This window comes from Artibeus jamaicensis, unplaced genomic scaffold (genome assembly GCF_021234435.1).
Source record: "Artibeus jamaicensis isolate MK-2021 breed Jamaican fruit bat unplaced genomic scaffold, CSHL_Jam_final contig_1803, whole genome shotgun sequence".
Classification (NCBI taxonomy): domain Eukaryota; kingdom Metazoa; phylum Chordata; class Mammalia; order Chiroptera; family Phyllostomidae; genus Artibeus; species Artibeus jamaicensis.
The window spans coordinates 565,851-584,436 of NW_026521356.1; the positions used below are offsets into that span (position 1 = coordinate 565,851).

General features: G+C 41.3%; 1 protein-coding gene across 1 annotated transcript in view; it reads right to left on the reverse strand.

Moving 5' to 3' along the window:
* Window positions 1-201: 201 nt before the first annotated feature.
* LOC119055665 (adenylate cyclase type 10-like) overlaps window positions 202-18,586 on the reverse strand; it is a 44,785-nt gene continuing 26,400 nt past the window's right edge. The window contains exons 19-31 of the mRNA XM_037153915.2: window positions 17,004-17,273; window positions 15,847-16,176; window positions 13,390-13,453; window positions 11,364-11,583; window positions 10,876-11,001; window positions 5,782-5,954; window positions 5,078-5,234; window positions 2,640-2,844; window positions 2,458-2,554; window positions 1,886-2,004; window positions 1,504-1,621; window positions 928-1,126; window positions 202-411 (exon numbers count right to left, since the gene is read on the reverse strand). Of these exons, the coding sequence (XP_037009810.2) occupies window positions 202-411; window positions 928-1,126; window positions 1,504-1,621; window positions 1,886-2,004; window positions 2,458-2,554; window positions 2,640-2,844; window positions 5,078-5,234; window positions 5,782-5,954; window positions 10,876-11,001; window positions 11,364-11,583; window positions 13,390-13,453; window positions 15,847-16,176; window positions 17,004-17,273 (2,288 nt within the window). The remainder of the gene's footprint in view (window positions 412-927; window positions 1,127-1,503; window positions 1,622-1,885; window positions 2,005-2,457; window positions 2,555-2,639; window positions 2,845-5,077; window positions 5,235-5,781; window positions 5,955-10,875; window positions 11,002-11,363; window positions 11,584-13,389; window positions 13,454-15,846; window positions 16,177-17,003; window positions 17,274-18,586) is intronic.

Here is an 18,586-nt window from a genome sequence, read left to right on the forward strand (position 1 = left end):
GCAGAGGCTCTTGCATTATTTAGCAATCTGTCTCGGCTGGGTCCAGCACTAGTGAGGGGGGAATAATTATCTCAGGAGAAAGGACTAACTCCTTATATCCATGTGTCCCTTCTTACTTTGGAGGTGAAGCCTTTGGCTGCTTGTGAGTAAGAATCTGACTGTTCTTTATGTCTCTCAGACAAGAGTTCCAGGAAGGAATGCTTACTCCGTATTTCCTTCAAAGGACTTATTTTCCTCCAGGAATTCTCCATCTATCCAGATCCTGGTCAAACAGGTGTCAAAAGGCCTGATGATGTTAGTCAAAGACATGAATTCTCTCTGTCCATATCTCATTACAGATGCTTTAAGCTCAGAAACCCACTGGTGATAGACAGGACAGGTCACACATCGAGATAAAAACTCCTTAAAGTACTGAAAGGAAAGGAAGGTCCATTAGTTCATGGATTAGTGTACTTCCTTCCACTTGACTCTATCAGAACTTATAACAGTTCCCACCCAGCACACTCACTCAGGGTTAGGGGAACAAGGAGGAGTTATTAGTGGCAAGTAGGATGAGAAGTTGTTTTGAAATATAGAGGAACTAGAATGTCTTAGACCCAGAAGGCAAGACTGTAGAGAGATGTATCAAATTATAGACTTGTCAGAGTGGGTTCAAATGTTAACATTTTAATGGTACTGGGTGGTAGCTGTGCAAAGGCTTCTGCTGCCCTTGGATACAGTCCTGACTTATATGCAAGGATATCTGGGAGGGCATGTGAGTTCAGTGGAAAGAATTCCTAGATGGGAAAAAGGGGGTTCAAGGGGTAAAAAGAGGCAGAGGCAACAAAGAGAAGAGTAAGGGACAGGTGCAGGTGGCAGAAAGAGTACTTACTGCAGGGTCAAACTGCAACTTAAGTGTTAGCTGAAGGACAGTAGAGAAACAGGTACCTTTATGACTTGACCCTGAGTCTCCGGGCGGATGTGCATGAAGACACCCTCTGGCATTTTCTGCAACATTAGCACGTGACACTCCAAGAAGCGGACAAAGCCATGTGAACCAAAGAGGGAGGCATTGGTTCTTTTTACCAACTGGCGAGCCTTGGAGAAGTGGTGCTCGAACAGAGTCCACTGTGAATCCTGGGCAAACCTGGAAGAAAAAAAAATCACAGCTCTCAGCTCTGTCCCCTGCTCACCAACCATCTTCCATAGACACATTATTTCTTTAAGGCTCTAAAATTTCCTTGATAGTGAGAACTGTGATGCCGGAAAGTAGCCAAGGCTACTAACTTGCATGCAAGGAGACCAATGATATTCAGCCTTGCCATGGGTTATCTAGCACTGAAATGCAACCCTAAACTTAATCTTCAACCTGTAGGTCTAACACCATTAATGAAAAAGCAGAAAAGAATCCTTCTAATAAGATGGGAGTGGGAAGTAAATGGTATTTAGAAGTGGGTTAGAGATGTGAAATAATGCCTTCATGATGTCCTTAAATTCTACCCTTTCTCATAGACCCCACATTACCACATGGCCAGAGAGGAGTGGATCCCCAGCATGACATTGCTCTGAGAAGTTAGAATGCAGCTATGCTCATAGTATTGAATGAAACGCAGACACTTTTCAAAGGGCCGATACAGCAGTCCTGTGGACAGAGAAGGTAACCAGGCTACTAGAAGGTGTGCACGTAGGAACTGGTTTCGAAGGTGTATGGTACAAGGGAGGAGACGACATCTGAAAGGCAGGCCCCCCCTGAATCACAATGTGGTTCCTAGACTTTATAGAGCCAGGGACTGGGAGCAGAGGCCATGCCAGAGGGACAGGCTCATGACTGCTTCTGTTCCAACCTAGGGCCCCATCTAAGGTCTGAATCCTGCAGGAGTACAAAAGGGCCCTGCATAATATTTACCTTTTCCATACAGCAGCAGATCTAAGCAAGCAGAATAGAAGCAAGCCAGGCCAAGGATATCATGACCCTGGGAAATGAGTGCCCACTGACTGTCCAGCACACGGACACATAGATCAAATCTGCCAAGAGACAGAGCCACTGGGTTCAGCTAGGAAGAGGGGACCATGGTGAAGGACAGGAGGGGATCTTACAACTTCAAAGCAGCCTAACATCTGGTACACCTTTTCTCCACAGCTCTATTTATAGAGAGAGCATCTGTGCTTGGGATCAGAGCTGTCTCTAAGCAAAGGAAGTGGGAAAATACCTCTAAGAGAGTTTCCAGGGTCTAGGACTACTGCAATTCTCTACCTCCCTAAATAAAAATGCAAAAATGTAAAAAAAAAAAAAGTAGCAGCCCAGAATCCACTCCTGACCCCCACACACTTAAGGTAATGCTTCCTGAAGTGACTAGAGAAGAGACAGCCCTGGCTGTGGAAATGAACACCATCTCCCTCTCCTCTATAAACTTCTCTGGGAGATCATACCCTCCCTTCTTAGGAACAAATAAAAATGACAAAAAATGATCTCAATACTTCTTTTTCAGAAATGCAGATCTGAAGAGAACTGAGAGAACCAGATTCTCCAGAGCTGGTTTCTTGAGATGTCTGCATATCTCATGAGCTTGAAAACCTAAGGAGGTAAAAGAGCATTGTGTGAGGTCTAGTTGTGAACTTGGCCTCTAAAGCCTTAAGCCCACCAACCCAACCTCTATTACCCAGCTTGATGGAGAAGTCAAGATGGCCGAGGCAGAGCTTGGTGAAGGCCAAGGCCTGCATGAGCTGGGCTGTGGCCAACAATCCCTCCCTGGAGAACCAACATAGGCTGCTTTTCTGAATGGCCATTCGCTCACAGTGCAGCCACTTCTGCCTGTCACCCACGTTCTGGGAGAACTGGGAGAGGGCCACATAGGTGGAGACAACCTGCAGGGCAACAAACACAGGGCAAAATATTCTGACTGTACATTCACACTACATTTCTGTCTTGTCCCTCTTCTGCACGAGTGCCCACGTTGGTGCCATGCTGCTCATTCTATCTGGACTCCACTGTCCCTACCACTTACCTCCACTCCGGCTATGAAAACATACTCACACTTCTAATTTGATTATTCTCACTGCCTGTTCTTTATACAAACCACTTTCTCAACCTGCCCCTCTTCTTTTTCTCTAATCCAAGACTTTTTCTTTCAAAACAGTGGCCAAACCTTACGTGTTTTCTCTAATTAAGGTCTCTGACTTTAATTCCTCCCAGCTCTTCAGAATTGCTACTAGATCTCTGTCATAAATATGTGCACTTTTGACATAACTGATGCCTCACTTCTCAGAATCATCTTTACTAGGTTTCCAGGACACCATGATCTCTTGGTTTTTCTCCTGCTTCTCTGACAACTTCTCATGTTCTTGTGCTGGTTTTTCCTTATGACCCTGAACCCTTAAGGCTGGATCTGTTCACTCAGTCCTTGGACCTTTTCTCATTCTCTTAGTGATCTTACTAAGTTTCATGGCTTTAAATGCCATTTACACACTAATGATTCCATATTTCTATCTCCAGGCCAGACCTCTCTCATGAACCTCCAGATCTCTCTCATGAACCCCACACTTGTATATTCAACTGCCCACTCAACATCTCCACCTGGATGTCTAATGGGAACCTTGAATTAAATCTGTCCTTGTGGCCAATCTTCCCCCAAATCTGTTTCTTCTACAGACTTCCCCATCCCATTTAAGAGCATTTCTAGCCATTTAGTAGTCCACATTGCAAATCTTGGATTATCCTTTACTCTTTTCTTTCTTTCACATCCTGGAATTAATCCATGAGTGAAACCTCCTGGCTCTCCTGACAGAAAACCACTTCTCCTCTCTTCCTCTGCCACCACAATCCAAGCCAACCACTGCTTGCCTGCATTATTGTAATAACCTCCTAACTGGCCTCCCTGCTTTCTCTCTTGCCCACTTCAGTTTATTCTAAATACAATTACCAGAATAATCTTTTTAATAAAATATTTTATTTGTTTATCTTTAGAGAGAGGGGAAGGGAAGGAGAAAGAGAGGGGGAGAAACATCAAAGTATGGTTGCCTCTCACATGTCCCCTACTGGGGACCTGGCCTGCAGCCCAGGCTTGTGCTCTGGCTGGGAATCGAAACTTCGACCCTTTAGTTCACAGCTGGCACTCAATCCACTGAGCCACACCAGCTAGGGCAAGAATAATCTTATTAAAATGTAAGTAGACACTGTCATTCTCTTCTAAGAAGCCACCAAAGGCTTCCAATCTCTAGAGAAGAGGCTGAAACCCCTATAGTGGTCTACAAGGACTGTATAATCTGCCATCCCCCCCAACCCCAGTCCCTCTGATTTATATCCTTCCTCTCTCTCCTCCCCTTCTTCCCATCTAGTCATACTGGCTTCCTCCCTGTTCCTCAAACACAGAGGGCATGCCTTATGTATTCACTGTGCACTCTGCCTGTACACTCTTCAACCAGATAGCCATGTGGCTTACTTTCTCACCTTCTTCAGATATTCACTCAAATGTCACCTGCTCAGTGAGGCTTTCTCTGACCACCTTGGAACCCATCAGCTCCTAGAACCTCATGTCCCACTGTCTCCATTTAATTTTTCTCCATGGCATTTATTATCACCTAACATACTAAGTATTTCACTTATTTATTTTCTATTTCCCTGAAACTGAGATCAGTGCCTGGCATATAATAGGTATTCATCAGTTATTATTTGTTGAACAAATGGATGAGACAGAGAGACAGAGAGAGACAAACAGACAGACTAAAATTAGGAAGACACGTTTCTCTTCCTTCTTCTTTTCTAAGTCACCAATTTGAATCCTTTTTTAGATCATGAACAACTCTGAGAATCTATGAAAGCTATGACTCCTTCCCAACCTCCCACCACTCCCCCAATGCTCTTATGAACACGCACATAAAGTTCTACATTTAATTCAGGGAGTTCACAAGTAGCCTCATGCCTGGAAAACCCATCTATAAACTGTAAGTTGAGAAACCCCTGCTCAAACCCATGGTGTCTTGTTAAATCTGGGTTATTGTGGAAGCATGCAAACCAGTAAGTTGGCAGTGTCCCTCTCCCTAGCATTTTAAGTTTCTGAGTGAGGTCTGGAGGTAAAGCAAGAACTTTTTTTTTTTTAACCTGGGCTTCATTTGCAAACTCCTCAGCTGAATTCTTCTGCATCAGAGTGGCCAGGCAGGCAAACCTGCGGCTGCTGGCTGTGGCCTCCAGGTTATAGAGCTGCCAGAGCAGGGAGAGGCAGTGCACCTGCTGCTGCAGGACTGCCGACCTCTTCTTACTGTTGTGAACACAGGGTGGTTAGCATACCTTATTCTTTAACAATGCCCAACTATCCCTCCCCACAAGAAATCCAAGTCAAACTCAGAAATATTTTTGGGATACCACTAATTTAAATCCCACTGACTTTTTTAACTCATCCCTCTTGACTAGGAAAAGTTCAGAGAGGTTTTTTATAAAAGTCCATTCTTTGAATTGTTCTTTTGGTTACATATATTTCCTATAAATTATTAGAGCTCAATAACTAGGAAGCAATTTAATATTTTTATATCAGAGAAATAATATTAAATTGCCACCTAGTTATATATCTATGTATGTACACACACCCCTATCTTTATTTGAAAGAGACAGGGAAACACCACATTTCAAAAACAAAAGTCCTCATTCTGTTACATGTAATTGGTTGGGGAAGTGAGGCGAACTAGAACTGTCTGCGATATGCTTGAAAAGAGCAGTCTCGGGTCAATGTGGCAAAACTGTAGGCTGGGGCCTACTTTAGTCCTCTGCGGCCCTAAAGGGGACCAGGGCAACTTGGTCAGTCTTCTCACTTCTCACTAGGATTGTTTGGATGTTGGTTCAGGGAGCAGGAATGCCAATATTTTTCCAGGAATGTTTGGAAAAGAACACCAAACCAGGTCCAAGGGAAATTCCTTTTTAGCAGTCGAAGGGCTTGCCTAGCCAGTTTTTTGGCCAAGGTGATCTGTCCCATGTTTAAACAGACCTGGACATAAGAAAATAAAAAAGATTAATGTAAATGTGGGTAGAATACTATGGATATAACACACTGACTCTTTCATTTTGGGATGTGTACTTGGGGCCACTGAGGTGCCTGAGTGAACACAGCTGGAGCAGAGCCTGTCCACATTAACAAGCATGGGTAGGGCCATGATCAAGTGAAGGAGTGAAAAAATAGGATTAAGGAGAAAGCACCCTCATTTCTCATCTCCCACACACTTGTCAGTGAGCAGTAGACAAAGACTGTGATTTAGAAACTGCCTCCACACTGAGGTAGGATTGGGCAGGGATTCAGATGCTTCAAATGCATCTGGGAATATCGCCACATCCCACACCTCTTTTCCTAAACAGGCTGCACCACCATAGTCATTGTGGGATAGGAACTGGAGACCTCCCTAAAATTATCATATACCTTCATGTTCTAAGGCTAAACCCTTCAAAAAAGTGATCAAGTCTATGGTGATTCTAGAATAATTGTGGGAAGACTGAACAATAACTTCTTATAAAGGAAAGAAATAATTATTTCACTTTGCTCCAAAGACAACTTGGTTAAAACACAAATAATACAATACCATGGACAACTCTAACATTTTCTTTGGCATTCAAAGGCATTATACACATTAGCTTTATTCTCCTAACCAGATTATCTTAAGGTTCACATGAAAATTTGTTTTTATATTTTCAATTAAAAAAAATTTAAAGCTCAGCCCTCTAACAAAACATCTCCATCTCCTATGAGGCCATTATTTATAAGCTGTTAAATAATTATCCCAACACATTACATTCTGTTCAGTTTCATAGTAATAAGGCTTTGAGAAGTTGCTGAGCTGTCCTAAGTTGCTCGTACGCAATAAATAAGTTTGCTCCTATGTGTCCTTTGAAAATGGAGTATCTTACAGTGTGCTTTCCCCAGAGTTTCTTTTTGTTACACAAATCTCATTTCTGGGTGAAATTTGTTATACTATAGAATTATATGATTTTTTTAAAAAAAGGCAAGCTAAAAAAGGAAGGGGGAGCCTATATATATTTATGTATGCTGAGCCCCTCTGATGGAAGACATAAAGACACGTAGCACTGGGGAAGGGGCACGGACTTAGTGACAGGGTTGGGGAGACTTTCAACTGTACGATTTTTTTTCTTCTAGCTTTACTTAGTATTTTTGACACATGATATAGTAATGTCAGTTTAATGTGGGCAATGTGACTTTTAAACTGAGATATAACTGGCATATAACACTTTTAGTTTTAGTTGTACAACACAATGATTTGTTATATTTACATATTGCAAACCATGATACTCACCATAATAAGTTTAGTTAACATCGATCACCTTACATTGTTACAATTTTTTTCTTGTGATGAGAACTTTGAAGATCTACTCTCTTCACAACTTTCAAATATACACTACAGTTTTATTAACTATATTCACTACACTATACATTATATCCCCATGACTTACTTAGCTTATAACTTGACGTTTATACCTTTTGACCACCCTTACTCATTGTTTCCCACTTGGCCCCAACACATACATACTATATATATATTAGTTTATGTATACTGCAATAAGCAAAGGGCATTACTAGGTAATTCACAGAAAAATAAAGGACCAATAAACATGTAAAAATAATACATCATACTAATAAAAAACAGATACTAAAATATAATATAACTTTCATCTATGTATTAGCAAGTTTTAAAAAGGCTAATATCTGATGTTGGTAAGGATATAAAGAAATGGAAAACACCTGAACTGATATATTTTTGGTGGACAATTTGGCAGTATATTTACTAAATGTAAAATCATTCATATCTCCTGCCTTATTATTTCCACATCTGAAAATATCTCTTACAGAAACGCTCTCACAAAAGGAAAAAGAGATATTTACAAGGATATTCACCATAGCAATGTTTATAATAATAAAAAAATCAGAGACAACCTAAATGCACAGGAAGCAGGGAACGGCTGATATATGCATACAATGTAGTACTCGGCAGCTGTAACTATAATTAGATGTACATCAATGTGCACATACATTCAATCTGTACTATTAAAAATAAAAGTCAGCTACAGAAGACAGTAAGCAATAGGATCCTATTTAAAAAATAGAAAAACAGGACTTCCTGTCAAGATGGTGGCAGAGGCAGATATGGCTTGTTTTTTTGTACAACCACATCAAAATTACAACTAAAATAGAAAACAACCATCACTTAGAACCATCAGAAATTGAGTTGAATGGAAGTCTGACAACTATGGAATTAAAGAAACCATATCCATCCACACTGGTAGAAGGAGTACAGACACAGAACGGTCTGGTCCCACGCCTGTGTGTGGTGGATAAAAATCTCGGAGGGCTATCTTGGAAGGAATCCCAGCCCCACACCAGGACCCCCAGCCCAGGGTTTCTAGTGCTAGGATGATAAATCCCCACAACTTCTGGCTACAAAACGCAGCAAGGACGGAGTCAGTGGAAGAAACTTCTGGGGCCCCAAGCAGTTCCTCTTAAAGAACCCACACATAGACTCAACTATGCAGACTCATTCCCTCTGAGCTCCAGCACTGGGATAGCAGCTTGAAAAGCATCAGTAATATACAGGGAGGAACTAAAGTGTCTAGCATCAAAGTAAGCAGAGACCATTGTCCCTTTACTAAACCTTTCCCCAACACAGCTGGCAAGCTGGTGCCATATCTGAGACTCCATTAAACCTGGCTAACACTCTTTGACCTGCCTTGGAGATCCTCAGAGACTCTACCCCATCCAACTTATAAGCCCACCCAAGCTGCTATTTCATATGAATGGCTGGTCTTGGCTCATGCTTCACAACTTCCTAAATCCTATCAAATAAGCAACAGCTGGCCTCAGTGAGCCCCAGGCCAGGTACTAGCAGTAGCCAGCCTAGATTCATAGGTTGACTTCCCCTAGGAATCTCCAAGCCCAGGACAAACAGTAGCCATCTCAGATTGCTTTATAGCTCAAGCAGGGTGCCTCAGGAAAAACACAGGTCAGGGCTGACCTTGGCCTGCACCCCCAGGGAAACCACAGGGCCAGCACACCCAGTGGACAGCTACCAATTACACTGAAGCAGCACCATCCTGCTCCTGCACAGCTGATCCTCCATGGAGGGCAGAGGTTGGTGGTCAGTGGTCACAGCCAATCCTTGCAGCTGACTGACCTGGGTAAATCTCTCCCTTGACATGCCAACAGCAACCAAGACTCAACTACAAGAGGGTGTACTCAGCCCACACGAAGGGCACACTTTGAGTACCCAGTTTGGGTGATAGGAGAGGGTGTGCCACTGGACCCTACAGAACATCTACTACATTAGGCCACACTATCAAGATATGGAGTCAAATCAGTTCTACCTAATACATAGAAACAAATACAGGGAGGCTACAAAAATAAGGAGACAGAGAAACATGGTCCATATGAAAGAACAGATCAAAACTCCAGAAAAAGAACTCAACAAAATGGAGAAAAACAATCTATCAGATGCAGAGTTCAAAACACTGGTTATAAGGATGCTCAAAGAGCTCAGTGAGGACTTCAGCAGCATAAAAAAGATACAATCAGAAACAACAGATACACTAAATGAAATAAAAAACAATTTACAGGGAAACAGCAGTAGAGTGGATGAAGCTGAGAATCCAATCAATGATTTGGATGTGAGGGAACAAAAACCAACCAATTAGAACAACAAGAAGAAAAAAGAATACAAAAACATGCGATAGTATAAGCAGCCTGTGGGACAACTTCAAGAGGTACAACATTTGCATCATAGGGGTGCCAGAAGGAGAAGAGAAAGGGCAAGAGATTGGAAATCTGTTTGAAAAAATAATGAAAGAAACCTTCCCTAATTTGGTGAAAGAAATAGACATGCAAGTCCAGGAAGCAGAGAGAGTCCCAAACAAGATGGATGCAAAGAGGCCCATGCCAAGACACATCATAATTAAATAGCCAAAGGTTAAAGATAAAGAGGAAATCTTAAAAGCAGCAAGAGAAAAGAAGTTACCTATAGGGGAGTTCCTATAGGACTGTCATATGATTTCACAAAACAAACTTTGCAGGAAGTAGAAGGGACTGGCAAGAAATATTCTCAGTCATGAAATGCAGGGACCTGCAGCCAACATTGCTCTACCTAGCAAGGCTATCCTTTGGAATTGAAGGACAGATAAAGAGCTTCCCAGTCAGGAAACAGCTAAAGGAGTTTATCATTGTCAAACCATTATTATAAGAAATGTTAAAGGGACTTATTTAAGAAAAAGAAGATCAAAACTATAAGCAATAAAGTGGGAAAAATATGTATATATCAACAATTGAATCTTAAAAACAAATGAAACAAACAAGAAGAGTAGAGACAGAATCATGGATATGGAGAACGTTTTGATGGTTGCCAGATGGGGAGGGTTTCAGGGAGTGGGTGAAGAGGTCAGGGGATTAAGAAGCACAAATAGGTAGTTACGGAATAGCCATGGGGATGTAAAGTACAGTATAGGAAATGGAGTAGCCGAAGAATTTGTATGAGACCCATTGACATCAACAATGGTGGGAGGATTGCCTGAGGGAGTGGGAGAGCTAGGAGGAAGGGGGGGGGAGGAGGAAAAATCAGAGCAACTGTAATAGCATAATCAATACAATATAATTAAAAAACAGCAAAACAATCATCATCTGACTATGTGTCCATAGCCAGTGGAATTTGCACCGGATTATTAACTACACTTGGGGTAGCATGAGATTAGGGAGGGCTGTTTCACTTTCAACATATATATTTTTATGTTTTGAATTTGTACACCTTTTAATCACATTATCACATTTATAACTGCACGCACAAAAGGGATTTTTAAAAGAAACACCAGGGTAACCCTCAGCGAGAAATAATCCAGACTTCAAGATCAGCCCCCGTCCTCACCTCTGACCGAAGACAGCAGAAAGTGGCCTCCTCAAACTGACAGATCTTCACCTTGTGCTTTTTAAAAAATGAGAGTGCTGAGGGCTGGCCCAGAAGACTGCTTGCCTTCCTCAAATAAAAGAAGGCCTCCGAAGGAGACAAGAGACGGAGAAACTGGATTAGGATTCTGATGATGCTAGCTGTACGATAAGGGTGAACGAAGGCTGCAGTAAGGTTATAATGAGGGTCAAGATTTGCACTTCGCTCTGGTTGGATTTCGAGTTAGAAACGATGAGCTGGACTGCATGTGCGAGGCAGGAGCAGGGCTGCCAGTTGGTGCTCTTTCACTACCTCATCCCCATTCATGTTTTCTGCTAAACCCCTCTAACTCCTTTTGCTTTCCCACTTTCTTTCACTCTTCTCTCCAGGTAACTTGAGAGTAAAAAATTCCAGTTGAACTCCCCAAGTAAAAGAGCTCAGTTCAGGGACAGACTGCAGAGCCTGCTCACCATGTAATTATCTGACAGATCCAAGGAGGCAGCAGCAGCCTCCAGCAGGTAATAAAATGCACATGTGTTTTCTCCGATGACCAGGCAGTGTTGGGTAAGGGGCAGGAGCACTAACTTCAGAATTTCCTCACAGTGACAGGGCTTCACGGTCAGCATGTCTTTCTCCGGGCTGGTCTGAGCCAGCTTCCTGCTCACTTGATCCAGGAACTCTTCCTCTGTTCTTTGTGGGGAGAAGATGAAAAAACGAGGGTGATCAGGCAGCAGCCACTTTTGCTGAAGCATTACCAGGTCTCCGGCCCACTTTTTTCAGGATGTTTTCCTTTAAGATTTATTAATTCTATGTCTAACCTTTTCCTTCATCACTGCATAAATTTTTGAAAGTCAGGGACCTGATCTTACAATGGTAAAGTCCTATTTCAGATTTTTAAAAACCTAAAGCCAATCTAAGTACCTCACAAACTAAATACCTCACAAATTAAATGGATAAATGACCACACCTGAAGAGTAAACTAACAATGTGTGAATAAAAACATAAAAGTAGTACAAAGCAATAACTATATATTTATCTATTAATATATCTGAACTTTGTCACAGCATATCTGAATATTATTTTATATACCACCACCATCTTATCCTGCCACAACCCTGTCATTCTGGCAGGCAAAAGTCACTGCCCTTTTGCAAAGGAAAAAATTGAGGCTCAGACAGCTTAAGTAACATATTTGACCTCATAGCTACTGAATAAAAACAAAACTAGAGCTCACCTCTCAGACTACTGGTCCAATGAACTTTCCACAGGTACCATGAGTTCAAAAGAGGTCAGATCTCTCTGAGATAGAATAATCGAAAAAAAGTGGGCACTGAGGAGGGCTTTGAAGGATGGTGAACATTCTGGTAAGTGGAAGGATATGGAGGTCACTTAGGATTTTAAAAATAGGGAATTGTGAGAGGGATACACACAGGTGTGTGTGAAGGTGAATCATGTTAAGTATAGATAGGTTTTCGTTTGAAAAGTAGGATAGCCTTAGCTGGTGTGGCTCAGTGGATTGAGTGTCAGCCTGCAAACTGAAAGGTTGCCGGTTTGATTCCCAGTCAGGGCACATGCCTGGATTGTGGGCCAGGTCCCCGGTTGGGGCGTGTGAGAGGCAGCCAATGGATGTATCTCTCACGCATTACTGTTTCTTTCCCTCTCTTTCTCTCTCCCTTTCCCTCTCCGTATAAGTAAATAAATAAAATGGTTTTTTTTTAAAGAAAGAAAAATAGGATATCAAGTTGTATAAGAGAGATAGGAAACCATAGCATGTCTGGTGAACTCAAGGTAGGAGTATTTAAAATTGATGGGATAGGCATTCGAAAACCAGAAGGTACATGGCTGGGAAATGTAAGCTCATTTTAATATCAGTTGGGGTCAAAAATAACTGAGAAGGCAAATTTATATCTGAAAAAAATCCTGCTATGTGTACAATACACTTGAGAGCTATTAAAGCTTTTCTTAACCACTAACAAATAATTTCTCCAAATACCATATGATCTCACCTGTAAGTAGAGCCTTATGAACAAAACAAACAAATGAGCAAAATAGAACCAGAGACACGGAAATAAAGAACTGACGGTGACCAGAGGGGCGGGGGTAATGGGGGAAAGAAGGGGAAGGGTCAAATCAAGAAACACGTACAAAGGACTCACGGACAAGGGCAGTGGGGTAGGGGCTAGATGGGGCAGAGGAGAGCAACAGGGGGAAAATGCGGACAACTGTAACTGAACAACAATAAAAATATATAAAACTAGGATGAGAACTAAAGCCATTTTATTGAACATAAAAATCATTTTACCAAAAAAAATAGTTTCTCTACAGAGTATCAGAACTGTCTTTAAAAATCTCTATTTAAACTTAAATTTTAGGCTGACTACAAGAGTCACTACTTCTGGGTGTCAGATGCTTTCCTGTTCTGCAGGTGGGGAGAGTGCCCCAGTTGGACAGTGGGTGTGTCTCACTTTCTGGGCCCCTTCATGCATCTCCACCTACCTGCAGTGCTCACTTGTGAAGGCCTCCTGACTTCTAGATGGTTTTGTCTGGAACTGAAAACAATCTGTAGGGAGAAAAAGATGACTATCTTTAATTATCCATGTTTGTTCAACTGAGGACATTTTAAACCCCTAAGTACCTTTCCTTTGCCGCTTAGTTATGACATTATTGCCCCCCTCACTATAATAAGGATAAATTTAGGTTTAATATTTTCCTACACCCAAAATTAGTATGGTAGCTTGCAAATTTCTTAATGGCATCTATTTGGGATTCATATAGTAACCCCTTTTATTCTCATTCCCCCCAAACCAGTTCCTAATTCGCAGAAGGCACTTGCTATTTGGTAAATAAGTAAGTAAGTAAGTAAGTAAATAAATAAATAAATAAATAAATAAAATGTCTATTTGGTCTGATGGCTACTTCTAACAGTAGAAACCCCTGAAAATGTATAGAACAGATTTATGAACAGATCAGAGAAAATCACAGAACCTATGACCTAGTGAAGAAAATCATGAGAGCACAAGATGTAGCCACTCTGGTGGCCTGCAGAGGTTTTCAACTTTACCTAGTTGGTCTTAATTAGCCTTTGTCCTCTAAAGCTGCCTTCTCAAAGATCAAAAAGCAAAACTGGGAATAAGGTTGACATGTTACATGTTAGGGCTCAGAAGTATGTGTGGTGGATTGAAAGAGTCTAAGAAAACTGCCATGGGGAGGACTGATGCTCAGGACTGACTCTCTGATAATTTAATGTCAAATGAGGTCAGGTAAGGATAAAATGAGGACACTGGAGTTTGGCAGCACCACTGCAATGCACAATCCCTAGGGCACCATAATGTCACAGCCTGTGTGAATAGCACCCTCTAGACTGTGCAGTACCTGTTGTGCGTAGCCATGGACAGAGGCCCGGGGTCTGAGAAGCCTCCTCAGGTTTCAGCTTTGCTGGGAAGGTCTTGAGCCTGTCTCAGACAGATTGATCAGGTTGTCTGATCTAAAGCTGACACTGACCTCTTAAAAACAAAGGTCATATAGGAAGTGTGAATGATAGCACAATTTCATCACAGTAACAGACTAGGACATTCACCGTTATCATCACAAAGTGCAAAAGTACAAATGCTCATAGTGTTTATCAATCAATGACCAATTCTCCAAGTTACTAGTCTACCTTCACAGAGTCATCATACTGTTACAGCTACAAGAGGTATTAGGATCATAGGTCATATCTTTCATTTTAGTCCTTTACCACCAATCCTTCATCATTTCTCTATCCCTTTCCCCTGCCTACACCAATACCAACTTCTCTTCTATCTTGACAGCTGTCTTCAGCTATAGAAGAAGGCTCAACTCTGAAAAAACAGGTGATGTTGTAAGAAGGTAGATTTCATACTGATAAAAAGATGAAAGAAGAAACTTTCTAATAGCTGTTTGCAATGAATGGGATGTTCTGTAAGGGAAACTAAAAAAGTTAAAAGAAAGATGAATAAACTCGTATTTGGAATGTGATAGAAGGGTTAGAGGCTTAGGGGACCACCCGTCCACTAATCCCATCTTCTTCAAGTAGCTAAATCCTACTTACCCTTCAAGTCTAACTCCTGATAGTATCTCCTTCAAGGGACAGTCCTCTCCTACTCATCCCTTAGGAAGGATGACTTAATGGCCCCTTCTCTAGGTACCCACCCTCCATGTATACCATTTTCATCACCAGTATAATATTTTCATGTTATACTGGAATTGTCTGTCTCTGTATCACCCCCTAAAACTGGTCATTTTAGGGACCAAGGCTCATTCATTTTGTATTTTTTAAAAGATTTTGTTTATTTATTTAGAGAGAGAGGAAGGTGGGGAGAAAGAGAGGGAGAGAAACATTGATGCCAGAGAGAAACATCAGTTGCCTCTTGCACGTGCCCCAGGGACCAGGCCTGCAGCCCAGGCAAGCACCCTGACCGGGAACTGAACTGGTGACCTTCGCTTTGTGGGAGGATACCCAACCAAATGAGCTGCACCAGCCAGAGCTCATTTTTGTATTCTTAACACATAGTTGCAGTATCTGATACACACAGACTCCATATATTTGTGCTAAGTGGAATAATTATAATAAAAAATAACTAAAATGTACTGTGTATTAACCATGTGCCTAGCACTATTCAAAGCACATTATATATTTTAACTCATTTAATCCTCACAACGACCCTATCAAGGTGGTATTGTCATTTTTCTCAATGAATTGAGGTTAAGGAATTTGCCTAAGATTGCCAACGAAAACAAGTATGACTTCTAAAGTTCCTTTTAACTTAGAGATTACGTTTTTTTTTTTTTTTTTTTTAAATCTCAGGGATAAATGGCTCTTTCTACCTATTTTTTTCTCTCTAATGTGATTTCAACTTTTGAATGAAGAGCTCCAAGTTAATGGCTAAAGAGAAGTGCTATCCGCATGTCATCTTTCTGCCCCCCTGGGTTTACCTTGGAGAGAAGGCAGCTGCAATTTGTCTGTGATCACTTGTGTTAGCACTGAGCCAGTATCTTTGTAACTACAGAATCGGGATGTCCCTCTGGAGCTCTTAACAGAACAGATGGCAAAACGATGGAAGGGGACAAAGTCCCCACCATGGCAGCTCTCACAGCGGCAGGCCAGATCTCGGAGAAAGCAGGCACACTCAAGATGCAGGGCTATTTGCTGTGCCTTGGGCCACAGCTCCCAAGCAGCTTCCCGTAATAGAGGCACTTCAAATTCTAGCACTTCGGGTTGAGGTAGAGATGGTTCCTGTTTTAGCCTGAGAGGAGAGCCACCATCTGAAACAGAAAAATCCGAGTGTCTCTCTTAGTCTTTGTATGCTACTATGTAGCAAACTCCCAAGCACATGCTGCTAGTTTTTAAGAAATTTCATTTACCATTCCACTTTGTATTACCGCCTACCTTAGAGAAAGAATTTTACACCAATCTGAGAGTGCTATTGACCATATCTAGTATAAAGTACCATGGAAAAGGAATGATCATGGGTACAGAAGTACACTTGGATAGATTTCTTAGTTCCTTCTAAAATGAGCTTTTGTACTGCAATCATAAATGTCAAACCATCAGAAATGCTCTATTCAAATATAAGATCCAAACATATTTCAAAGTCAAGAGGAAATATTTGTGGACTACATGTACTTCAGGTATTCCATGCCACAATTTTATTCTTTCATGTGGAGAATTTGAGATTGCAAACTAATGTATCTTGCTTTGTTCATGTCTGTTTCAGTATCACATGTATTTATCTTCTTGTGAATTTCTAAAATTTGAAATAGTTTATTCTTCTTTCTTATTATTTATACCTAGACACTAATAAAGGATTATGGCAATATTTTGTGAACCCAAAATCAAAACACAAATACTTAACAAAGAGCTAGAATTCTTGAAATTAATATAATTCTGAAAAATACAAGTTACTCATTCACTAAAATCATGGTTCCCTCATGATAAAATAACTGTTTCTCTCCATTTCTTAGCTATAAGCTGTAAGGGACTGAGGCCCTTGATGTATGATACTGATGCTCTTTCTCAACACAGATTCCTCCCAACCCCCACTAAAGGCTCTCTATTTGGGCCTGAGAACAAGGGAGCAACTCTTCCTTACCTGACTTTTTCTTTTCCTCTTTTGATTTTTCAATAATATCAATAGAAGAAGGCACTAATACTGGCTCAGCAAGCTCCTGGGTCTTGTCACACCAGCGGAGCACGTGTGTATCTACAAGAGCCCTCAGCACCTGAAGGAGCGTATGTTTGTCCCAGCCAGGTAGCAGGTGCTGCAGCAGATCTACGTGGAAGGAGTCACCAATGACCGCGGCACACTTAACCAGCAACTGTTCTTCTGGGCTTAACTGATCCAGTTGGTTTACTGCTATTTCTGGCAGAAAAAAGTCAGTAGTGAACAAGCATTCTATCAACATAGAATACATTTGTTGATAATCTGTTCATTTAAAAAACATATGTAAAGGCTTGCTTTGTTCCCACCCCTTCTTCACTCAGCCCAATCTCTTAGAAGAGACTTATCTCCATGTCCTCATTCCTCATTCATTGTTCAACCAACAATTAGATTTTCACATCACTGAAACTCTTCACTCATGGTCAACAAAACCTTTTGTTTGTAAACCCAATGCTATGCTCTGAATCATTCAGCTGTACTAACAATTCTTCTCATTTTCATGACTAGTAAGTACCTAGACTCTTTGCTTCAGACTAAACATGGAGGGCCAGACTTCCTGGTCTTGGAACTCTAATAATTATAATGGTCTTAATAACTTCTAAGCATTAGAGTGAATCTCTCCATACTATGACCCATACATTAAAGCAGTCTGTATTGAACCAGTAAATCACCAAGCCCAAAATCTTGGAATAATTCTGCACCTTTTTCTTTCCCTGATAACCAACTGGTCACCTCACTCATCCTTCTTCTAAATTCTCTTGCATATATTTCCTCCTAATAAGCAGCCATTTTCTCCAAGACCACTATACCACCCTGTTTTGAATATCTTCAATTTCCTATCATTCTTTTTTAAATATATTTTATTGATTATGCCATTACAATTGTCCCATTTTCCACTTAATTCCCCTCCCCCCTGCACACCCCCTCCCACCCACCTTCCCCCCTTTAGTTCATGTCCATGTGTCATAAGTTCTTTAGCTTCTACATTTCCCACACTACTTTTGCCCTCCCCCCTGTCTATTTTCTCCCCACCATCTATGCTACTTATTCTCTGTACTTTTTCCCCCTTCTCCTCCTCCCACTCCCCTATTGCTAACCCTCCACGTGATCTCCATTTCTGTGACTCCACTCCTGATCTAGCTGTCTGCTTAGTTTGCTTTTGTTTTAGGTGTGGTTGTTAATAACTGTGAGATTGCTGTCCTTTCACTGTCCATATTTTTTAACTCTTTTTTCTTAGGCAAGTCCTTTTAACATTTCATATAATAAGGGCTTAGTGATGATGAACTCCTGGAATTTGGCCTTATCTGAGAAGCACTTTATCTGCCCTTCCATTCTAAATGAAAGCTTTGCTGGATAGAGCAATCTTGAATGTAGGTCTTTGGATTTCATGACTTGGAATACTTCTTTCCAGTCCCTTCTTGCCTGTCAGGTCTCTTTTGAGAAATCAGCTGACAGTCTGATGGGAACTCCTTTGTAGGTGACTGTCCCCTTATCTCTTGCTGCTTCTAGGATTC